The 24892-nt window shown below is 49.5% G+C and overlaps 1 protein-coding gene across 2 annotated transcripts; it reads right to left on the bottom strand.

Annotated features, from left to right (window-relative positions):
- Positions 1 to 1771: 1771 nt before the first annotated feature.
- On the bottom strand, positions 1772 to 19046 carry LOC139229863 (proteasome subunit beta type-9-like). 2 transcript variants are annotated; one of them, XM_070861494.1, is made up of 7 exons: positions 18892 to 19046; positions 18596 to 18763; positions 12481 to 12548; positions 7716 to 7847; positions 5599 to 5728; positions 3464 to 3605; positions 1772 to 1955 (listed from the first exon to the last, which is right to left on the bottom strand). In XM_070861494.1, exons 2-7 carry the CDS (start codon positions 18647 to 18649, stop codon positions 1828 to 1830), a joined length of 654 nt encoding a protein of 217 aa, XP_070717595.1. In that variant the 5' UTR covers positions 18650 to 18763; positions 18892 to 19046; the 3' UTR covers positions 1772 to 1827. The 2 variants fall into 2 exon arrangements, with proteins under 2 accessions (XP_070717595.1, XP_070717596.1); XM_070861495.1 differs by having other exon boundaries at positions 18912 to 19046.
- Between the last annotated feature and the right edge of the window lie 5846 nt (positions 19047 to 24892).

The following is a 24892-nucleotide window of genomic DNA, read 5'->3' as shown; positions in this document are numbered from 1 at the left end:
TCTATGTATATTGTAAACAGTTGTGGTCCCAGCACTGATCCCTGTGGCACACCATTAACCACTGATTTCCAACCGGAAAAGCACCCATTTATCCCGACTCTCTGCTTTCTGTTCGCCAGCCAATTCCCTATCCATGCTAATACATTTCCTCTGACTCCGCGTACCTTTATCTTCTGCAGTAACCTTTTGTGTGGCTCCTTATCGAATGCCTTTTGGAAATCTAAATACACCACATCCATCGGTACACCTCTATCCACCATGCTCGTTATATCCTCAAAGAATTCCAGTAAGTTAGTTAAACATGATTTCCCTTTCATGAATCCATGCTGCGTCTGCTTGATTGCACTATTCCTATCTAGATGTCCCGCTATTTCTTCCTTAATGATAGTTTCAAGCATTTTCCCCACTACAGATGTTAAACTAACCGGCCTATAGTTACCTGCCTTTTGCCTGCCCCCTTTTTTAAACAGAGGCGTTACATTAGCTGCTTTCCAATCCGCTGGTACCTCCCCAGGGTCCAGACAATTTTGGTAGATTATAACGAATGCATCTGCTATAACTTCCGCCATCTCTTTTAATACCCTGGGATGCATTTCATCAGGACCAGGGGATTTTTCTACCTTGAGTCCCATTAGCATGTCCAGCACTAGCCCCCTAGTGATAGTGATTGTCTCAAGGTCCTCCCTTCCCACATTCCTGTGGCCTGCAAACTTTGGCATGGTTTTTGTGTCTTCCACTGTGAAGACGGAAGCAAAATAATTGTTTAAGGTCTCAGCCATTTCCACATTTCCCATTATTAAATCCCCCTTCTCATCTTCTAAGGGACCAACATTCACTTTAGTCACTCTTTTCCGTTTTATATATCTTTAAAAGCTTTTACTATCTGTTTTTATGTTTTGCGCAAAACTACAAGATTGTCATAAAAACCAACCCATCTGGTTCACTAATGTCCTTCAGGGAAGGAAATCTGCCGTCCTTACCCAGTCCAGCCTATATGTGACTCCAGACCCACAGCAAGGTGGTTGACTCTTAACTGCCCTCTGAAATGGTCTAATGAGCCGCTCAGTTGTAACAAACCGCTACAGAAAACAATAAGATTCTGCGACGAGTGTCTTACCTCCTGACTCCCCAAAACCTTTCCACCGTCTACAAGGCACAAGTCAGGAGTGTGATGGAACACTCTCCACTTGCCTGGATGAGTGCAGCTCCAACAACACTCAAGAAGCTCGACACCATCCAGGACAAAGCAGCCCACTTGATTGGCACCCCATCCATCACCTTCAACATTCACTCCCTCCACCACTAACGCACCATGGCTGCAGTGTGTACCATCTACAAGATGCACTGCAGCAACTCGCCACGGCTTCTTCGGCAGCAGCTTCCAAACCCGTGACCTCTACCAACTAGAAGGGCAGCAGGCGCATGGGAACACCATCACCTGCAAGTTCCCCTCCAAATCACACACCATTCTGAGTTGGAAATATATCGCTGTTCCTTCACCATCGCTGGGTCAACATCCTGGAACTCCCTCCTTAACAGCACGCTGGGAGTACCTTCACCACACGGACTGCAGCGGTTCAAGACAGCGGCTCACCACCACCTTCTCAAGGGCCATTAGGGATGGGCAATAAATGCCGGCCTTGCCTGCGACGCCCAAATCCCGGATCGAATGGGGGAAAAAATTCAGAGAAGCAACCGTTTGCAACAAATGCTCCAAGCTTGTGCATTGGTGAATTTACACACTGAACAAGGACACTGGGTCTAATTGGGCTACAGTGTGGAAACTATTTATTAAGAAGTGAGGTGATCCATAGTGAAAACATGGTTTCATTCATCGTGGAATTGAGGCAACTCATTGGGCAGAATGACTTTGTGCTCAGTTCCTTTCTCTGTGATTGTTACAAGGTACACCACTCCTCCACTCGAGCCGTCTCTCCCAATGGCCAGTGCGATAGCTGTAATACAGAGAGAACACACAGTATCATTTCCCATTGGCTCAGGGACTCTCCCAGCCATAGGTTTTGAGCTGCACTCCTGATGGTTGGCTGTTGCTGGGAGGAGGAATAAACTGTATTTGCTCATCCTTCCTCCCTAAAGCTACCTCAGGAGCCCAGCAAACCTTCCAGTCTGCCAAAGTTCCTGACTCAAGCACTCACGCTGGGTTCGATGGGGAGATTTGATGGGAGGGGGTGGATTTAACGGTGGGTGGGCCATACTCAATGGAACTCTCTTGTCCTGCCCTTCACATTGAGGTGGGAAGGCTGGGAACACCCCTCTTGCCTCCCTGTAAGTTACTATGCAGGTATAGCAAGTAATCAGGAAGGCAAATGGAATGTTGGCCTTTATTGCAAGGGGAATAGAGTATAAAAGCAGAGAAGTCCTGCTACAATTATACAGGGTATTGGTGAGGCCACACCTGGAGTACTGTGTGCAGTTTTGGTCTCCGTATTTAGGGAAGGATATACTTGCATTGGAGGCTGTTCAGAGAAGCCTCACTAGGTTGATTCCGGAGATGAGGGGGTTGAGTTATGAAGATAGATTGAGTAGATTGGGCCTCTACACATTTGAGTTCAGAAGAATGAGAGGTGATCTTATCGAAACATATAAGATAATGAAGGGGTTCGACAGCGTGGATGCAGAGAGGACATTTCCACTCATAGAGGAAACTAAAACTAGGGCACAGTCTCAATAAAGGGCCGCCCATTTAAAACTGAGATGAGAAGAAATTTCTTCTCTGAGGGTTGTAAATCTCTGCCCCAGAGAGCTGTGGAGGCTGGGTCATTGAATATATTTAAGGCAGAGATAGACAGATTTTTGAGCGATAAGGGAGTAAAGGGTTATGGGGAGTGGGCGGGGAAATGGAGCTGAGTCTATGATCAAATCAGCCATGATCTTATTGAATGGTGGAGCATACTCGAGGGGCCAAATGCTCCTATTTCTTATGTTCTACACAGGGCCTGTACTTATTGCAGACTCCATATAGTGCCCCCACCTGGGGAAGCCTGGCAAATCCCGAGCCAGTGAGATGGATTCAGGGTCCTCACCCCGAGAGTTCCCGGGTGCTGTGAAGAGGAAAATCACTCTCTCGTTAACAAGATCAGCACCAGGTCCAGAAAGGGGGAGACCAGAGGGAAGTTTTACTGATAGTTATCGGTGTGTGGGATACTTTGCCCCAACAGGAAATCAATACAACCTCAATTGCAGCATTGAGAAAGGTATGGGTAAGAGTGTGAGAATGGGAAAAAGTCAGCGAAACAGCGAGGCAATGGGACTGTGTAAAACCAGCCTCAGAGGGGAATGCAAATTCACAATCGGCGAGAAGGGATGAAATATTCCATGGCTTTAATGAGCTTTGTTATTGCAAACTGCGATGTTATATACATTGACAATGTAATAGGATTTGTTAAATCAGATGCTGTCAATGAATTTGCCAAATAACCGCAGCCACACCACCCGTTCTCACCGTTAGTTACAAACTGCAGGCACTCCGCCCTACTCATTCCAGCTTTATAAGTAGCATCGACATATCCATAAATGAAGACACTCCCGGAGCCACCAACTGCGAACGGCTGTCTGATCAGCATCCCTCCCAGAGTGGCGTAGACCTGGATCAGGGGCAGACACAGCACAGCTCAATAACGCTCCCACATATAGTCGGGCCTAGATTTTGGTCTTCACTGCCTGGGCGTTAACCATTCGCTGGGCTGAGCGGAGAACATGCAGTCTGGCAGGAGGATCACACCCCTGTACCACAACCTGCCGCATTCTCCTTCCCTTCATGCCAACGGGAGGAATATCCAGAGGCTTAAGTTAGCTCAGAGCAAAACTCCCCATCAGATCTCTGCTCCACCTCATGGTGCTTAACCCCGAGGGGATCGAGACCAACAGCAACCCTTAATGTCATCTAACATTTCATTTCATGCACTTATAGTCCAATCACTGCACTAAGTTACAGATCTTTCAATGTCATTGTTAGGGGCTCCTAGCTGGGACCAGGAGCATTTTAGGAAATTGTGTAATCCCACGCTGTGATTGGTAAAATGAATGGATAGATAGCCATAGACTGGGGTACACAGTCCCTGACATATGCTCAGTGTGGGCAAATGTCTATGGAAGAAAATCCTGATTGGCTCAAATGTCCCATTCATGAAAACTGACAAATCAAAAACCACTGCCTATGATGTGAATCACATCACTGATTGATTCATACACCCTGATATGTGCTTACTCCGATTGATCGCTTCTGATCAGCACCAAACACCACTCCCAGAAATGGCCCTCGTTCCCCGCAGACCGGAGAGTGACCCAGAAATGACCCCTCGCTCCTCGCGGACTGGAGAGTGACCCAGAAATGATCCCTCGCTCCCCGCGGACCGGAGTGTGACCCAGAAATGACCCCTCGCTCCCCGCGGACTGGAGAGTGACCCAGAGATGATCCTTCGCTCCCTGTGGACTGACCCAGAAATGACCGTTGTTCCCCACGGACTGATCCAGAAATGACCCTCGCTCCCCATGGACTGACCCAGAAATGACCCTCGCTCCCTGTGGACTGACCCAGAAATGACCCTCGCTCCCTGTGGACTGACCCAGAAATGACCCTCGCACCCTGTGGACTGACCCAGAAATGACCCTCGCTCCCCGCGGACTGGAGTGTTATTTTAAAGGCACAATATCTGGTAATGTAGCACAGGGTCAAACAGAAACCTTTGTTACTGTAAAATGAGCTCACTAAATGGGCACAAACTACAGGTCCATCAGTCTCCAGGCAGTGGAAGAATAAACAGTGGTAACTGGAATTCCTGATGGCTTTCCCTGATTTCCCACCCTAACATTAGTGGAAATGATTGGTTGGGCCGATTGGCCTGTTCCTATGTTGCAGACTCTATGGGGGGAATTTTAGCACACAAAACATGTGGGTTCGGGGGCGGGGTTGGGGGGTGAAAATGTGAAAGATCTGAACCCCAAACCCAACCCACGTCCAATCTGCCCACTTCCGGGTTTTACGGGAGCGGGCAGCCAAGCCAGGTGGCAGCATGGCAATTTAAAAATGTAAATGAGGCTTGCAACCTCTGATTTTCCCAGGCCTCGGGAAACCCGGTAGCTGAAGGGAAGCGAGGACAGTTTTGGGGAGAACGTGAGCGATTTTACAGCACTGCTTGTGGGCTGGGGGTGGGTAGGAGTGCTTCCCCCTCCCCCAATAAAGATATCTGTGTCGCAGATTGGACCCCCCCCCCCCCTCACTGCTACGGTCTGGGATTGGAGCCCCTCTGGGATCTGTCATGGCCGGACTTCCAGATTTCCCACCCAAAGCTTGGCCCCCACCAAACCCACCCCAGTAAATATCCAGGCCTGTGTAAATGGGGTAAATGACTGGTTATGCTGTATTTCTGGAGAATATCCCGATCATATGGTGACATTACAGCAGGAGATTGGAAACCCCCACAGAAATTGGGGTGCAATTGTTAATTTCGAACATATTAATCATAAACCCAGGTCAAGATACATTTCACTGGAATTTATCACAAGGATACATGTCACAAGCTGATCTAAATGCAGAGCACACACTGTTAACTGTAATTGTAGCTGATGCACAGGTACCTGCCCTCTCTTCTTCCTGTCCCATCCAGCCACTATCAGGTGCGCTGACAACTCTTCCTTATACTTGTAGCTGATGTTTTTGACCATGGCAGCAGCAGCTCGAACCAACGGAGCATCTTCAATTTCAACGCTGAGTGACAGGAAGGTGGAAGTTATGGTGAGATTGGGCACAAAGATCTGTTCACTGTTTGTGCTGTCTGATTTACACTCAAAATTACCCACCACATTGAGAGCAGTGGTGGCGACTGAGACCGACCTCCAAAGCCCTGCCAACACAAGCCACAACCTACTGGGTCTACACATCTAACAAAGTCATCCTCTTGTATTTTTCACACTGCGCAACACCACCACAGACACAAATAGGAAAGTGGGTCTTTCAGACACAGGGCCTGACAGTCACTGTGTGATGGTCAGTGTGGGCTCTGCTGGTCAGTGTGTGACGGACAGTGTGTGTGACGGTCAGTGTGTGACGGTCAGTGTGGGCCCTGACGGTCAGTGTGTGACGGTCAGTGTGGGCCCTGATGGTCAGTGTGTGACGGACAGTGTGTGTGACGGTCAGTGTGTGACGGACAGTGTGTGTGACGGACAGTGTGTGTGACGGACAGTGTGTGTGACGGACAGTGTGTGTGACGGTCAGTGTGTGTGACGGACAGTGTGTGACGGACAGTGTGGGCCCTGACGGTCAGTGTGGGCCCTGACGGTCAGTGTGTGACGGTCAGTGTGGGCCCTGACGGTCAGTGTGTGACGGTCAGTGTGGGCCCTGATGGTCAGTGTGGGCCCTGAAGGTCAGTGTGTGATGGTCAGTGTGGGCCCTGACGGTCAGTGTGTGACGGTCAGTGTGGGCCCTGATGGTCAGTGTGTGACGGTCAGTGTGGGCCCTGACGGTCAGTGTGGGCCCTGATGGTCAGTGTGTGACGGTCAGTGTGGGCCCTGACGGTCAGTGTGTGATGGTCAGTGTGGGCCCTGATGGTCAGTGTGGGCCCTGATGGTCAGTGTGTGACGGTCAGTGTGGGCCCTGATGGTCAGTGTGTAACGGTCAGTGTGGGCCCTGATGGTCAGTGTGTGACGGTCAGTGTGTGACGGTCAGTGTGTGACGGTCAGTGTGGGCCCTGATGGTCAGTGTGTGACGGTCAGTGTGTGACGGTCAGTGTGGGCCCTGATGGTCAGTGTGCGACGGTCAGTGTGGGCCCTGATGGTCAGTGTGCGACGGTCAGTGTGGGCCCTGATGGTCAGTGTGCGACGGTCAGTGTGGGCCCTGATGGTCACTGTGTGACAGTCAGTGTGTGACGGTCAGTGTGGGCCCTGATGGTCAGTGTGTGACTGTCAGTGTGGGCCCTGACGGTCACTGTGTGATGGTCAGTGTGTGATGGTCAGTGTATGACGGTCAGTGTGGGCTCTGATGGTCAGTGTGTGACGGACAGTGTGTGTGACGGTCAGTGTGGGCCCTGAAGGTCAGTGTGTGACGGTCAGTGTGGGCCCTGACGGTCAGTGTGTGACGGTCAGTGTGGGCCCTGACGGTCAGTGTGTGACGGTCAGTGTGGGCCCTGACAGTCACTGTGTGATGGTGAGTGTGAGCCCTGATGGTCAGTGTGGGTCCTGATGGTCAGTGTGTGACGGTCAGTGTGTGATGGTCAGTGTGGGCCCTGACGGTCAGTGTGTGAAGGTCAGTGTGGGCCCTGACAGTCACTGTGATGGTTAGTGTGGGCCCTGATGGTCAGTGTGCGACGGTCAGTGTGGGCCCTGACGGTCAGTGTGCGACGGTCAGTGTGGGCCCTGACAGTCACTGTGTAACGGTCAGTGTGGGCCCTGATGGTCAGTGTGGGCCGTGACGGTCAGAGTGCGACGGTCAGTGTGGGCCCTGACAGTCAGTGTGTGACAGTCAGTGTGGGCCCTGATGGTCAGCAGTGTGTGACCATTTCCACTGCTGGGGCCTTCTGTACCTTCCATCTGTTGATGTCCGTGGTTATAAGCCCACAGGCTGTGCCCTGTGATTTGCTGATATGCCCACGCTGTGTACAGGTCTCGCCCAGTGGAGCAGGGCCCAGAATATTGCAGCCCTGCCTTTTGCTGTTGATGTGAGTTGAATGTGTGAAGTAAGCGGGTGTCGAACTGCTTACCTGTGCAGTTCCAGCTGGTAGTTGATGATGTCGGCCATCGCCTGAGCGTCAGCTGCTGAACCAGACAGGGCGCAATAAATTCTCTCATGGAGGACAGACAACTTGTTCATCACACGATTAACCACCGAATCCCTGCACACACACAGGCAACATCTTTAATCTCCTTTGATCAGAACAATGGCTATTTCCCACAAACTATTCCACACAAATAAAACCCTGGAGTGGAATCGGTGCTCAGGAAAGTGTTAAACAGTCCGAGCCATAGAAACATAGAAAATAGGTGCAGGAGTCGGCCATTCGGCCCTTCTAGCCTGCACCGCCATTCAATGAGTTCATGGCTGAACATGCAACTTCAGTACCCCATTCCTGCTTTCTCGCCATACCCCTTGATCCCCCTAGTAGTAAGGACTTCATCTAACTCCTTTTTGAATATATTTAGTGAATTGGCCTCGACAACTTTCTGTAGTAGAGAATTCCACAGGTTCACCACTCTCTGGGTGAAGAAGCTTCTCATCTCGGTCCTAAATGGCTTACCCCTTATCCTTAGACTGTGACCCCTGCTTCTGGACTTCCCCAACATTGGGAACATTCTTCCTGCATCTAACCTGTCTAAACCCATCAGAACTTTAAACGTTTCTATGAGGTCCCATCTCATTCTTCTGAACTCCAGTGAATACAAGCCCAGTTGATCCAGTCTTTCTTGATAGGTCAGTCCCGCCATCCCGGGAATCAGTCTGGTGTACCTTTGTTGCACTCCCTCAATAGCAAGAATGTCCTTCCTCAGGTTAGGAGACCAAAACTGTACACAATACTCCAGGTGTGGCCTCACCAAGGCCCTGTACAACTGTAGCAACACGTCCCTGCCCCTGTACTCAAATCCCCTCGCTATGAAGGTCAACATGCCATTTGCTTTCTTAACCGCCTGCTGTACCTGCATGCCAACCTTCAATGACTGATGTACCATGACACCCAAGTCTCGTTGCACCTCCCCTTTTCCTAATCTGTCACCATTCAGATAATAGTCTGTCTCTCTGTTTTTACCACCAAAGTGGATAACCTCACATTTATCCACATTATACTTCATCTGCCATGCATTTGCCCACTCACCTAACCTATCCAAGTCGCTCTGCAGCCTCATAGCATCCTCCTCGCAGCTCACACTGCCACCCAACTTAGTGTCATCCGCAAATTTGGAGATACTACATTTAATCCCCTCGTCTAAATCATTAATGTACAGTGTAAACAGCTGGGGCCCCAGCACAGAACCTTGCGGTACTCCACTAGTCACTGCCTGCCATTCTGAAAAGTCCCCATTTCCTCCTACTCTTTGCTTCCTGTCTGACAACCAGTTCTCAATCCATGTCAGCACACTACCCCCAATCCCATGTGCTTTAACTTTGCACATTAATCTCTTGTGTGGGACCTTGTCGAAAGCCTTCTGAAAGTCCAAATATACCACATCGACTGGTTCTCCCTTGTCCACTCTACTGGAAACATCCTCAAAAAATTCCAGAAGATTTGTCAAGCATGATTTCCCCTTCACAAATCCATGCTGACTTGGACCTATCATGTCACCTCTTTCCAAATGCACTGCTATGACATCCTTAATAATTGATTCCATCATTTTACCCACTACCGATGTCAGGCTGACCGGTCTATAATTCCCTGTTTTCTCTCTCCCTCCTTTTTTAAAAAGTGGGGTTACATTGGCTACCCTCCACTCGATAGGAACTGATCCAGAGTCAATGGAATGTTGGAAAATGACTGTCAATGCATCCGCTATTTCCAAGGCCACCTCCTTAAGTACTCTGGGATGCAATCCATCAGGCCCTGGGGATTTATCGGCCTTCAATCCCATCAATTTCCCCAACACAATTTCCCGACTAATAAGGATTTCCCTCAGTTCCTCCTCCTTACTAGACCCTCTGACCCCTTTTATATCAGGAAGGTTGTTTGTGTCCTCCTTAGTGAATACCGAACCAAAGTACTTGTTCAATTGGTCCGCCATTTCTTTGTTCCCCGTTATGACTTCCCCTGATTCTGACTGCAGGGGACCTACGTTTGTCTTTACTAACCTTTTTCTCTTTACATATCTATAGAAACTTTTGCAATCCGTCTTAATGTTCCCTGCAAGCTTTTTCTTGTACTCCATTTTCACTGCCCTAATCAAACCCTTTGTCCTCCTCTGCTGAGTTCTAAATTTCTCCCAGTCCACGGGTTCGCTGCTATTTCTGGCCAATTTGTATGCCACTTCCTTGGCTTTAATACTATCCCTGATTTCCCTTGATAGCCACGGTTGAGCCACCTTCCCTTTTTTATTTTTACGCCAGACAGGAATGTACAATTGTTGTACTTCATCCATGCGGTCTCTAAATGTCTGCCATTGCCCATCCACAGTCAACCCCTTAAGTATCATTCGCCAATCTATCCTAGCCAATTCATGCCTCATACCTTCAAAGTTACCCTTCTTTAAGTTCTGGACCATGGTCTCTGAATTAACTGTTTCATTCTCCATCATAATGCAGAATTCCACCATATTATGGTCACTCTTCCCCAAGGGGCCTCGCACAACGAGATTGCTAATTAATCCTCTCTCATTACACAACACCCAGTCTAAGATGGCCTCCCACCTAGTTGGTTCCTCGACATATTGGTCTAGAAAACCATCCCTTATGCACTCCAGGAAATCCTCCTTCACCGTATTGCTTCCAGTTTGGTTAGCCCAATCTATGTGCATATTAAAGTCACCCATTATAACTGCTGCACCTTTATTGCATGCACCCCTAATTTCCTGTTTGATGCCCTCCCCAACATCACTACTACTGTTTGGAGGTCTGTACACAACTCCCACTAACGTTTTTTGCCCTTTGGTGTTCTGCAGCTCTACCCATATAGATTCCACATCATCCAAGCTAATGTCCTTCCGAACTATTGCATTAATCTCCTCCTGAACCAGCAATGCTACCCCACCTCCTTTTCCTTTTATTCTATCCTTCCTGAATGTTGAATACCCCTGGATGTTGAGTTCCCAGCCCTGATCATCCTGGAGCCACGTCTCTGTAATCCCAATCACATCATATTTGTTAACATCTATTTGCACAGTTAATTCATCCACCTTATTATGGATACTCCTTGCATTAAGACACAAAGCCTTCAGGCTTGTTTTTTTTAACACCTTTTGTCCTTTTAGAATTTTGCTGTACAGTGGCCCTTTTTGTTCTTTGCCTTGGGTTTCTCTGCCCTCCACTTTTCCTCATCTCCTTTCTGTCTTTTGCTTTTGTCTCATTTTTGTTTCCCTCTGTCTCCCTGCATTGGTTCCCATCCCCCTGCCATATTAGTTTAACTCCTCCCCAACAGCACTAGCAAACACTCCCCCTAGAACATTGGTTCTGGTCCTGCCCAGGTGCAGACTGTCCGGTTTGTACTGGTCCCACCTCCCCCAGAACCGGTTTCAGTGCCCCAGGAATTTGAATACCTCCCTGCTGCACCACTGCTCAAGCCACGTATTCATCTGCGCTATCCTGCGATTCCTACTCTGACTAGCACGTGGCACTGGTAGCAATCCTGAGATTACTACTTTTGAGGTCCTACTTTTTAATTTAGCTCCTAGCTCCTTAAATTCGTTTCGTAGGACCTCATCCCTTTTTTTACCTATGTCGTTGGTACCAATGTGCACCACGACAACTGGCTGTTCTTCCTCCCTTTTTAGAATGTCCTGCACCCGCTCCGAGACATCCTTGACCCTTGCACCAGGGAGGCAACATGCCATCCTGGAGTCTCGGTTGCGGCCGCAGAAACGTCTATCCCCCTCACAATTGAATCCCCTATCACTATTGCTCTCCCACTCTTTTTCCTGCCCTCCTGTGCAACAGAGCCAGCCACGGTGCCATGAACTTGGCTGCTGCTGCCCTCCCCTGATGAGTCATCCCCCCCCCAACAGTACCCAAAGCAGTGTATCTGTTTTGCAGGGGGATGACCACAGGGGACCCCTGCACTACCTTCCTTGCATTGCTCTTCCTGCTGGTCTTCCGGTCCCTATCTGGCTGTGGACCCTTTCCCTGCGGTACGACCAACTCGCTACACGTGCTACTCACGTCATTCTCAGCATCGTGGATGCTCCAGAGTGAATCCACCCTCAGCTCCAATTCCGCAACGCGGTCCGTCAGGAGCTGGAGGCGGATACACTTCCCGCACACGTAGTCGTCAGGAACACTGGTGTCGTCCCGGAGTTCCCACATGGTACAGGAGGAGCATAACACGTGACCGAGCTGTCCTGCCATGACTTAACCCTTAGATAAGCAACAACAGGTGAAGGGCAAGGGCCAAGGTCCAGAGCAGGACCTCACCGAGCCTGGGAAAAGCAGCAGAGATGATAAAGTAAATCAGCAAGTATTGAGGTGCTGTCCTTCAGATGAGACGTTAACCTGTGGCCCTGGCTACCCTCTCGGGTGGACGTAAAAGATCCCATGGCACTATTTCGAAGGAGAACAGGGGAGCTATCCCTGCTGTCCTGGTCGATATTTATCCCTCAATCAACATCAGTAAAACAGATGATCTGGTTATTTAGCTCACTGCCATTTGTGGGACCTTGCTGTGCACTTAGTGGCTGCCACATTTCCCAGATTACAACAGTGACCACACTTTAAGAGTACTTCATTGGCTGTGAAGCACTTTGAGACACTGTGAAAGGTGCTATATAAATATCCAGTTGTATAAATTAAATGGAAGGGCATGGTCACTGAGAAATGAGATGCAACAAGCTTACCCTGCGGAGACACGAGAATCTGAGCCAATCACCACTCCACCATCGAACTCTACGGCCATTATTGTGGTCTGGAACAAGGAAAATGAACAAACATAATCCGACCTGGGCCAGCAGCAATATCGGGGCTTACACACTATAACACCAAGTTGCATTTCTAGAGTACCTTTAATGTAGTAAAATGGCGCTTCATAAGAACATAAGAAATAGGAGCAGGAGTAGGCCACCTGGCCCCTCGAGCCTGCTCCACCATTTAATGAGATCATGGCTGATCTCATCATGGACTCAGCTCCACTTCCCTGCCCGCTCCCCACAACCTTTTACTCCATTATCACTCAAAAATATGTCTATCTCCGCCTTAAATATATTCAATGACCCAGCCTCCACAGCTCTCTGGGGTAGAGAATTCCACAGATTTACAACCCTCTCAGAGAAGAAATTCCTCCTCATAGATCTCAGTTTTAAATGGGCAGCCCCTTATTCTGAGACTATGCCCCCTAGTTTTAGTTTCCCTTATGAGTGGAAATATCCTCTTTGCATCCACCTTGTCGAGCCCCCTCACTATCTTATATGTTTCGATAAAATCATCTCTCATTCTTCTGAACTCCAATGTGTATAGGCCCAACCTACTCAACCTATCTTCATAAGTCAACCTCCTCATCTCCGGAATCAATCTAGTGAGGCTTCTCTGAACAGCCTCCAATGCAAGTCTATCCTTCCTTAAATACAGAGACCAAAACAGTACGTGTTGCTTCACAGGTGTTATCGACCCACATAAGGAGATATTAGGGCAGATGACTGAAAGCTTGGTTTTACAGGAGGAGAGAGAGGCGGAGAGGTTTAGGGAGGGAATTCCAGAGCTTATGGCTGTGAATGGGAACGAATAAAATCATGGATGCCCAAGAGGCCAGCATTGGAGGAATGCAATTCTCGGAGAGTGGTGGGGCTGGCGGAGGTTAGAGGTAGGGAGGAGCGAGGCCATGGAGGGATTTGAACACGAGGATGAGAATTGTAAAATCAATGTTGGTGGACCGGAGCCAATGTAGGCCAGCGAGTGCAGGGGGTGATGGGTTAATGGGACGCGTGAGGACACGGGCAGCAGAGTTTTGGATGAGCTGAAGTTTATGGAGGGTGGAAGATGGGAGGCCGACCAGGAGTGCATTGGAGTAGTCAAGTCTGGCGGGATCAAAAGCATGGATGAGGGTTTCTGCAGCAGATGGTCTGAGGTGGGGGCAGAGACGGGCGATGTTATGGATGTAGAAGTAGGCAATCTTGGTGGTGGACAAGGTGTGGGGTTCGCTAGCTCAGCTCAGGGTCAAATAGGATGCTGAGGTTGTGAATGGCCTGGTTTAGCCGCAGACAGTGACCATGGAGAGGGATGGAGTTGGTATTTGGGGAACTGAGTTTGTGGCGGGGGGAGTGAAGACAATCGGCTTTCAGAAATGTGTTTTTTTTGGCGAAAACTGTATTTTTTTCACCAAAAATACCGCTTTTGTTCTGCTACCACTCTGAGGCCTAAAATTCAAGCCGCAATTCGCGCAGTGGTAAAAATCGGCATTGCACGAGGATTCGTGGCGCAAACCGTAAATTTTCTGCACTTTCTGCAACTGCAGCCGATACCGCTGCCTTGAGAGAGAGGTCTTGGGAGGAGTGGGGGCAGGGTGAAACAACCCCCAATAATTGCAAATCACAAAACATTCACAAGACAGTGAACTAGCGAATCACTGCAAAAGTCTTACAAAAATAAAAACTTTAACTTACCTTTTTTGAAGGTCTTCATACTTACCGCTGCTCCAAGGGCTCTAACGCAGATATTTCCCGGGCGTTTTTTTCTTGTCCTAAATATTGGGTGCGCTGTGAGCCAAATTTTTGGCGAAAGCGATATTTTGAATCTTACATGGCGGTGGTCCTCTCCCCAGTGGTACTGAAAAACCGCCGCCGCAAGACTTGTCTGAATTTCCCGCCGCACCGTTTTTCGGCAAAGAAACGAGGTTGATGAATTTTTAGCCCAATGGCTTTGATCCTCTCAATATTTAATTGGAGGAAATTTCTGCTCATCCAATACTGGATGTCGGACAAGCAGCATGACAACATAGAGAAAGTGGAGGGGTCGAGAGATGTAGTGGTAAGGTAGAGCTGGGTATAGTCAGCGTACCTGTGGAACCCCACATTGTGATTTCGGATAACGTCGCCAAGGGGCAGCATGTAGATGAGAAAGAAGAGGGGGCCAAGGATAGACTCCAGAGGTGACGGTGCAGGAGCGGGCAAGACAGTTAATCTGATGCCTTCACCCTTATTACTATGGGTTAGATTATCGTTGATTTTTTATACTTTAACACATTTATTGGGGGACCTGTTTATGTTGATGTTGTATTGCTGGTTGTATCTCAATATGAGATGGTATCTGATGTGAGTAAACATCGGATTGCAATCTGATCGATGGCACTGAAGCTGGGATGTGTGAGACTGCCTCGAGTAGGGGGCCTCACACCACTTGACGGTCTTACTGGATGTGGTAGAACAGCACCAGGTGTGGTCTAACACTGACCTGCACTCCCATCTAAATCCATCCGTCTGTCACACTCCACACCCTGTGCCACACTGGATCGATCGCACATTACTGCCATCACTTCACTGTATATGCAAACTTCCCACCACAATTGACGCTGATAACATCACAAACACACAAAACAACTATTTGATTAGAATTGTTATTGTCACTCATTGATTCGCTGGAAAATGCTTCTGTGGCGAGGCGAGGCCTACTCCTGTCTCAGGAGCCTGAGAATCAGCTCTTCACCTGGGCTTTGGTGAGGTTCCAATTGTGTATAAGCCAAGGTGAATTAATAGAAGAGGTTGTAGGCTCAAGTCCTAGTCCAGAAACGCAAGCCCATAATCCAGACTGACACTTCAGCGTAGTACTGAGGGAATGCTGCGTTGTTGGAGGGGCAGTACTGAGGGAATGCTGCGTTGTCGGAGGGGCAGTAGTGAGGGAGCGCTACATTGTCGGAGGGGCAGTACTGAGGGAGTGCTGCTCTGTCGGAGGGGCAGTACTAAGGGAGCGCTTCATTGTCGGAGAGGCATACCGAGGGAGTGCTGCACTGTCGGAGGGTCAATCCTGAGGGTGCGCTGCACTGTCGGAGGGGCAGTACTGAGGGAGTACTCGACCAGCTCCGTTGGGCGGGCCACATTGTCCGCATGCCCAACATAAGACTCCCAAAGCAAGCGCTCTCCCCGGAACTCCTACACAGCAAGCGAGCCCCAGGTGGGCAGAGGAAACATTTCAAGGACACCCTTAAAGCCTCCTTGATAAAGTGCAATATCCCCACTGAGACCTGGGAATCCCTGGCCAAAGACCGCCCTGAGTGGAGGAAGAGCATCCAGGAGGGCGCTGAGCACCTCGAGTCTTGTCGCCGAGAGCGTGCAGAAATCAAGCACAGACAGCGAAAGGAACGTGCGGCAAACCAGACTCCCCACCCACCCTTTCCTTCAACGACTGTCTGTCCCACCTGTGACAGAGACTGTAATTCCTGTACTGGACTGTACAGTCACCTGAGAACTCACTTTTACAGTGGAAGCCAGTCTTCCTTGATTTCGAGGGACTGTCTATGATGATGATGACTGAGGGAGTGTTGCACTATCAGAGGGGCAGTACTGAGGGAGCGCTGCACTGTTGGAGGGGCAGTACTGAGGGAGTGCTGCACTGTCGAAGGGGCAGTACTGAGGGAGTGCTGCACTGTCGAAGGGGCAGTACTGAGGGAGTGCTGCACTGTCGAAGGGGCAGTACTGAGGGAGTGCTGCACTGTCGGAGGGGCAGTACTGAGGGAATGCTGCACTCTCGAAGGGGCAGCATTGAGGGAGTGCTGCACTGTCGAAGGGGCAGTACTGAGGGAGTGCTGCACTGTCGAAGGGGCAGCATTGAGGGAGTGCTGCACTGTCGAAGGGGCAGCATTGAGGGAGTGCTGCACTGTCGGAGGGGCAATACTGAGGGAGCGCTGCACTGTCGAAGGGGCAGTACTGAGGGAGTGCTGCACTGTCGGAGGTGTCGTCTCTCAAGTGAGACGTTAAACGCTCAGGTAATTGTAAAAGATCCCATGGCACTGTTGGAAGAAGAGCAGGGGAATTCCCCCTGGTGTCCTGACCAATATTTATTCCTCAACCAACATCACTAAAAACAGATTATCTGGTCATTATCACACTGCTGTCTGTTGGATCTTGCCGTGCCCCATAAATGGAAAGGAGTAAAAGTAGTTGAGCCAGAGGTCAACAAGGAGCCTGTAGTGCAGGAGAGGGGCCGATCTATCGATACAACAGCATCACTGAGCAAAAGCACTCTCGCTCTCCCCTTGTGCACCACTCTCCACCACTCTCAGAAGGGAGGGGGAAGGGTGAGCAAGGTGAGGGCCAGAGAAATGGGGAAGTAGAAGGAAAGGGTGAGAGTCTGGGGAAGAGCAAGCAAGGGTGAGGGGAGGGAGGACCAGGGCTGACTGAAAAAAGGTGAAGGGGGAAAGGGTGAGGGGAGTCGGAGAGGAGGGGAAGAAGTGAATGCAAGAGTTGGAGGGGTACGGGGAGCACTGATGGAGAGACAGACATCAGGGAATGGACAGCATGGGGCAGAGTGACAGATGAAGGGATAGGGAGAGGGATGGAGGGGAGAGAGACACCCAACAACAGAGCCCTTACAGACAGTAGGGCAGGCAATGCACCCACTGACTCACTGAGCAAATACCAGCATTGATCCCAGGGATGGAGAAATACTGAGCACGTCCGTTTTCCGGTGTTTGGGAATTTTACCCAACTGAGGGGAAACTTTACAGAACTCTCACTTCTGAAACTAACCCTGGAAATGTTCGGAGTGGGAATTGTGATGAATGCATCAGTGTGAATTCCCTGGTGGATTATGTGTAACACAACTGTGAACCATTCACAGTAGCTGGGTTAATGAATGACTCGCCTTGAGTTTATCAAGTACACATGCAGTGCAGGGGGCGGGCAAGGTGAAGGAACATGGAAATGGAACCATTTTGTTCCATAACTTCAAGATTCTGCTCCATGCTGTGATATTGTGGGAAGTCTGAGAGGGGTGAGACGCTGTATAAATACAAGTTGCAAAATATTAATAAACTTGCAGAATGGGCATATAATTGGCAAATTAAATTCAACACAGATAAATGTGAGATGTTACATTTTGGTCAGAAAAATAACGTGTTCACATATTACTTGCAAAATAAGAATCTAAATGGGATCTCGGAGCAAAGGGATCGCGGAGTACAAATACACCAATCACTAAAACTATCGGCACAGGTTAACAAGGCCATAAAAAAGCAAACCAAGCACTGGGTTTATTTCTAGAGGGATAGAATTGAAAAGTAGAGAAGTTATGCTAAACTTGTATCGACAACTTGGTTCGACCACACTTCGTGTCCTGTGTACAATGAGAATGTGTGAGTAGTTGAGGAAAATAGTCTAGATGCATTTAAGGAGAGGCTAGATAAGCATATGAAGGAGAAGAGAATAGAGGGTTATGCTGATAAGAGTTAGATGAGGAAAGATGAGAGGCTCGAGTGGAGCATAAACGCCGGCATAGAATCATATAAATTTACAGCGCGTAAGGAGGCTATTTCGGCCCATCGTGTTCGCGCCGGCCACAAACTATCCAGCCTAATCCGACTTTCCAGCTCTTGGTCCGAAGCCCTGTAGGTTACGGCACATCAAGTGCACATCCAAGTACTTTTTAAATGTGGTGACGGTGAGTTCCAGAACCCTACCACCATGGACTGGTTGGGCCGAACGGCCTGTTTCTGTGCTGTATATTCTATGTAATCCTACAGAATCCTATGTAAGTCATGTTGTTCCTTTAATAACCCACCAGCCACATTATTTGCTGTGTTGTGTAAAGGGTGCTGTGAACACTGAGAGCAGCCGATCAGCATTCACCCACCCAGCTAGTTCCCCCAGACTGACTCCGCCTGACACATGCAGCCCTTCCAACCCACACAATCTTGCAGATCCCGGTATTGGGCAATTGCAGAGTGATCCGGGAGCTGCGGCTGATGGTGAATCTGAAGCTGCCGTGTGTGCACCGCCGGTGACTGGGACTCTCCTGTTGCCCACTTACCCCTGTGCTGACTTCCATGGGGAGGCAGCCCGGAGTCCCAGAGTAGGCAGACATGGTCTCGATTGCTCCCCACTTCTCGCACTGAAACCCGGGCTGGGTGCCTGAAAGGTCAGCCTCTGCTCCGACTGTGAATGGGGAGCTGCTGGCTCCGACTCGGGGGGCTGGGTCCTGGTGAGAGTGAAACAGAAACTGAGGCTGGCCAGAGTTTAACAGGAAGACAACGCACTACTTTTCATAAATGTGCACAAACTATGTTAAATAAACATTTTAAGGGCTAGATCTCATTCCTTATCAACCTTCAGAAAATTGTTTCTACTTCTTTCTGCTGTGTGCCAGTATCATTCCTAATACGCCATCAGTAATTGCGGGATATTTCAACTGGGACCAGTTTGGGATTTTCACTCCAAGTTCTTCATTTCATTTCTGATCCTCACACCCCCTCTGGTGGTCGTGCCCTAGATTAGGCGGCGAGTCAGTTTCTGCAATCTGCAATCAGCAGTCAGTTTCCGTGCAGTGTCACTGGTTGCCGGGCAGACAGGCTCTGTGAAGGTTTGTTCAGGAACGATCCTGCCCACAGATTGTCTCACAAGCTTCACACAGAAAATGCCGATTCACGCAGGCCAACAGACAACAGCTCTGTCACAGGGGCGGGTCACAGCAAGCAGAAGGAAATGGCAGCAAGTGTACTGCTGAACAACAAGTCTATCGTCACAACTCTTGGAGAATGGATGATTTCCTTATATCAGAGAACAAACACAACAGAACCCCTGACATCCCAAAGCGCCTCATCCTCAAAACTCTTGTGCCTGGTAAAAGCACGCGCAGAGCCTACCTTTACCATCGTAAGAGTTTTAAAACATATAAGAAACACATAAATAACATTTACAACCACATTTTTCTGTTAAAAACCCTGCACACTAAGGTAAATGTATTTTAAACACTAATTACAAAAGTTTTTAAAAAATCGGAAAATATTTTTTGTAACACATTTATTAATTTTAATTTAAATTAATGTTAAATATGTGATTTTTTCCCCTATTTTTTTATTGGTGTTGGTGGGGGGTTGTTTCGCATTCATAATAATTAGAACTCCTACTTACAGAGTTCCCATTATTATGAATGAGAATACTTGGCTGCCCAGTGCCACGTGACGCCAGCTTCTCCCTGCGCACGTCCTGACGTGAGTGCGCTCCGATGCGCAGGGAGAGGAGCCTCCGGCTGGGATCGCTGGAGGGCGCAGCACCAAAAGGTCGGTGCGGATCTTTTTGACTATTTTCTGGCGAGCACCGGGATTTCAAGCCCATTAGGACAGATGACCAAATCTTGGTCAAAGTTTTAAGGAGCAGCTTAAAACAGGAGAGGCAAAGAGGTTTACGGTGGCTTAGGGCCCAGGCAGCTGAAGGCACGGCCATCAATGGTTGAGCGATTATAATCAGGAATGATCAAGAGGGCAGAATTGGAGGAACTCAGATCTCAGAGGGTGGTGGGGCTGGTGGAGATTACAGAGATAAGGAGGGGCGAGGCCATGGAGGGATTTGAAGACAAGGATGAGAAGTTCAAAATCGAGGCGCTGCTTAACCGGGAGCCAATGTAGGTCAGCGAGCACAGGAGGCCACATTAGTGCCTCTGACATGTCTTCCTTTTTCCTCAACCGAGGATTCCCCTCCACCATGGTTAACATGGCCCTCGACCTCGTGTCTGTTCTATTTCCCGCACCTGTGCTCTCACCCCTTCCCCTCCCTCTCAAAACCATGACAGGGTTCCCCTTGTCCTCACCTTTCACCCCACCAGCCTCCACGTTCAAAGGATCATCCTCCGCCATTTCCACCACCTCCAGCGTGATCCCACCACAATCACATTGTCATGCATTCAACCAGCAATGTAACCCATGTATAATCCGACCTAAGTTGTACACTGTGAGAACAATGACCACTAGGTGGTGAACTTGTGGGAGACACTCCTAACCTAGACCTTCAGATATAAAAGGGGAAGCTCCACCCACTTTCTGCACTTGAGTGCTATGAAATAAAGGACAGGTCACAGACTGACCTTCTGTCAAGCATGGGCCTCGTGTGCATTTATACTGTATAGTAAGGACGTATTAAACTGGGATTTAAACCACGCAAGCATGGCCACTAGCAATAACAGGGGCAGTCAGGGACGATCGACTGGCAAGGGACCTTTTGTTTCAAACCGCAGCTCATGCTGGAGGCGTGGAGGCACACACTCAGCTGGAGTTTGCAGAGGTGAGCAAAATACCTGCAGAAATTGCAGAAATGAATGCTGGGGAAAATCGCTGGAAGCTGAAGTTCAGCGAGTTCATGTGGAGCACGTATACAGTTCATACACCAGGACGCCACCGATAATGATGAAAGTGCTCCTCAATGGCATCCCAGTATCAATGGAGCTAGACACGGGGGCCAGCCAGTCCCTGATGGGTATCAAACAGTTCGAAAAGTTGTGGGTCCAAGGCCAGGAGACCAAAATTATCGCCGATTGATGCACAGTTACAGACGTACACAAAGCAGATCATTCCGGTGCTAGGCAGAGCCACGGTAGTCATGACCCACAAAGATTCGGAGAACAGACTGCCATTCTGGATTGTCCCAGGGGACGGTCCCGCACTACTGGGGAGGAGTTGGCTTGCTGTCATGAACTGGAAATGGAGCGATGTCAATGCAATTTCCTCTGTGGAGCGAGTATCATGCTCACAGATCCTGGACAAATTTGACTCATTATTTCAACCCGGCATTGGCACTTTCATGGGGGCCAAGGTAGTGATTCACATAAACCCGGACGCCAGGCCAGTACACCACAAGGCCAGAGCGGTGCCGTACGTGATGCGGGAAAAGATAGAAAGCAAATTGGACCGCCTGCTGAGGAAAGGCATCATCTCGCCAGTCGAATTCAGTGACTGAGCCCGATTGTGCCGGTGCTCAAGGCAGATGGGTCGGTCAGGATATGTGCCGATTACAAGGCCACCATCAATCGGGTGTCACTCCAAGACCAGTACCCGCTACCGAGAGCGGGGGACCTCTTTGCGACGCTATCCGGTGACAAACCTTTTCCAAAATTGGACTTGACCTCAGCTTACATGACCCAGGAGCTGGCGAGTGAGTCGAAGAAGCTGACCACTATCACGACACACAAGGGGTTGTTTGAGTACTACAGATGTCCGTTCGGGATTCGCTCGGCTGCCGTGATCTTCCAACGAAATATGGAAAACCTCAAGTCGATTCCAGGGACGGTGGTTTTTCAGGACGACATCCTCATACGGGTTACGATACTGAAGAACACCTCCACAACCTGGAGGAGGTGCTACGCAGACGAGACCGGGTAGGGCTGCGACTGAAAAAGGCGAAGTGCGTCTTCCTAGCTCCAGAGGTAGAATTCCTGGGGATGAGGGTAGCAGCAGACGGGATCAGCCAGACTGCGTCCAAGACGGAAGCGATCCAGAGAGCACCCAGACCCCGTAACACGACGGAGCTGCGTTCATTCCTGGGGCTCCTGAACTATTTTGGTAACTTTCTTCCCAAATTGAGCACGCTGCTAGAGCCGCTACACGTGCTCCTACGCAAAGGTCGCGAATGGGTCTGGGGGGACAGCCAGGAAAGGGCTTTTAATAGAGCACGCAATTTGTTATGTTCCAACAATCTGTTAACGCTTTATGACCCATGTAAGAAACTTGTGTTATCGTGCGATGCGTCATCCTATGGTGTCGGGTGAGTGTTGCAGCATGTCAATGCCAAGGGTCAGTTACAGCCGGTAGCTTATGCCTGCAGAAGTCTGTCCCAGGCAGAAAGGGGCTACGGGATGGTAGAAAAGGAGGCGCTCGCATGTGTATATGCGGTAAAGAAAATGCGCCAGTACCTGTTTGGCAGGAAATTTGAGCTGGAGACAGATCACAAACCCCTAACGTCCCTTTTGGCCGACAACAAGGCCATAAATGCAAAGGCATCGGCCCGCATAAAGAGGTGGGCACTCACGTTAGCCGCCTATGACTACACAATTCGGCACAGACCGGGCACTGAAAACTGCGCCGATGTACTCAGCAGGCTCCCACTAGCCACCACTGAGGGGGCTACCGAGCATGCTGCTGAGATGGTCATGGCTGTTGAAGCTTTCGGAAGTGAAGGCTCACCCGTGACAGCCCGTCAGATTAAAGTCTGGACAAATAGAGACCCGCTATTGTCTCTAGTCAAGAAATGTGTCCTGAATAGGGACTGGGCAGCCATGTACAGGGCATGCCCTGAGAAATTTAAACCATTTCACAGGCGCAAGGATGAACTCTCGATTCAGGCCGATTGCCTACTGTGGGGAAACCGCGTAGTCATGCCCCAGATGGGCAGAGAGGTGTTCATCAGAGAACTCCACAATGGGCATCCGGGCATTGTCACAATGAAGGCAATTGCCAGGTCACACGTTTGGTGGCCAGGGATAGACGCAGATCTGGAACTTTGTGTTCGCAGGTGCAACACGTGTGCCCAGCTGGGCAATGCGCCCAGGGAAGCCCCCCTAAGCCCCTGGCCATGGCCCGCCAAACCTTGGTAACACATCCATGTGGACTACGCAGGTCCTTTCATGGGGAAAATGTTTTTGGTTGTAGTAGACGCCTACTCCAAATGGATCGAGTGTGACATTTTAAATTCAAGCACATCCTCTGCCACGGTAGAAAGTCTACGGGCAATGTTCGCCGCCCACGGTCTACCGGACATCTTGGTCAGCGACAATGGCCCGTGCTTCACAAGCACTGAATTCCAGGACTTCATGGCAGGCAATGGAATTAACCATGTTAGAACGGCACCGTTCAAGCCGGCCTCAAACGGCCAGGCAGAACGAGCAATGCAGATAATCAAACAGGGGATGCTCAGAATCCAAGGGGGTTCCCTACAATGCCGCTTATCACACCTCTTGTTGGCCTACAGATCCCGACCACACTCGCTCACAGGGGTTCCACCCGCAGAGCTGCTAATGAAAAGGACGCTCAAAACCCGATTATCCCTTATACACCCCACCATGAAAGAAATTGTCGAGAGCAGGCGCCAGTCACAATATGACTACCATGACAGGAATGTGAGGGCGTGATGTATTGATGTAAATGACCCTGTTTTTGTCCTCAACTACTCTGCAGGACCCAAATGGCTCGCAGGCACTGTGGTTGCCAAAGAGGGAAATAGGAATCTGGTAGTTAAACTTACCAATGGACAAATCTGCCGCAAACATGTGGATCAAACAAAAAGGAGGTTCAGCAACCCCATAGAAGAAGCAGAGGAAGAACACGATGTAGAGTTCACTCCACCACAGGTGACTGAACACAGGGACCAAAGGGAGGAGAGCCCAGTCACTGTGGGCAGTCCGGACAGGCCTGAGACACTGCAAATAGCAGACACTCAGGCCAGCGCCCAACAACCGGAGCCCCAACTCAGGCGCTCTACAAGGGAGCGTAAACCACCAGAGAGACTCAACCTGTGATCCCAATAAGACTTTGGGGGGGGAGGTGATGTCATGTATTCAACCAGCATTGTAACCCATGTATAATCCGACCTAAGTTGTACACTGTGAGAACAATGACCACTAGGTGGTGAACTTGTGGGAGACACTCCTAACCTCGACCTTCAGATATAAAAGGGGAAGCTCCACCCACTTCCTGCACTTGAGTGCTATGAAATAAAGGTCAGGTCACAGAGTGACCTTCTCTCAAGCATGGGCCTCATGTGCATTTATACTGTATAGTAAGGATGTATTATGCATCTTCCCCTCCCCTCCCCTCTCAGCATTCCGAAGGGACTGCTCCCTCTACGACATCCTGGTCCATTCTGCAGTCATCCCCAGCAACCCCTCCCCTTCCCACGGCAACTTTCCGTGCAAGTGCAGGAGATGCAACACCTGCCCTTTTACCACCTCCCTTCCCACTGTCCAGGGCCCCAAATACTCCGTATACTGTAATCGCTGCTCACGATGTGGTCTCCTCTACATTGAGTGTAGATTGGGTGACCATTTTGCGGAGCACTTCTGTTCAGTCCGCAAGTGTGACCCCAAGCTTCCGGTCGCCTGTCACTTTAATTCTCCATTCCACTCCCACTCTGATATCTCTGACCTCAGTCTCCTGCACTGTTCCAATGAAGCTCAATGCAAGCTCGAGGAACAGCACCTCATCTTTTGTTTAGGCACTTTACAGCCTTCTGGACTCAACATCGAGTTCAACAATTTCAGACCTTAACCCCTGCCCATATTTTGCTCTTATGTATTTTTTCTCTCTCTGTGTTTCTCATGGCAGCTGAAAGTTATCCTGCATTT

This window comes from Pristiophorus japonicus, chromosome 19 (assembly GCF_044704955.1).
Source record: "Pristiophorus japonicus isolate sPriJap1 chromosome 19, sPriJap1.hap1, whole genome shotgun sequence".
In the NCBI taxonomy this organism is placed as follows: Eukaryota; Metazoa; Chordata; class Chondrichthyes; family Pristiophoridae; genus Pristiophorus; species Pristiophorus japonicus.
This window is presented reverse-complemented; position numbering and strand designations above follow the sequence as displayed.

Excerpts from the sequence above, each read along its gene's own strand:
- LOC139229863 (XM_070861494.1), bottom strand. The coding sequence starts at position 18,649 with ATGTCTGCCTACTCTGGGACTCCGGGCTGCCTCCCCATGGAAGTCAGC. Across the intron at positions 12,549-18,595 it reads CCATGGAAGTCAGCACAGGG|ACCACAATAATGGCCGTAGA; the intron begins GTAAGTGGGCAA and ends TCCTTGTTCCAG. Across the intron at positions 7,848-12,480 it reads GATTCTCGTGTCTCCGCAGG|GGATTCGGTGGTTAATCGTG; the intron begins GTAAGCTTGTTG and ends GTGTGTGTGCAG.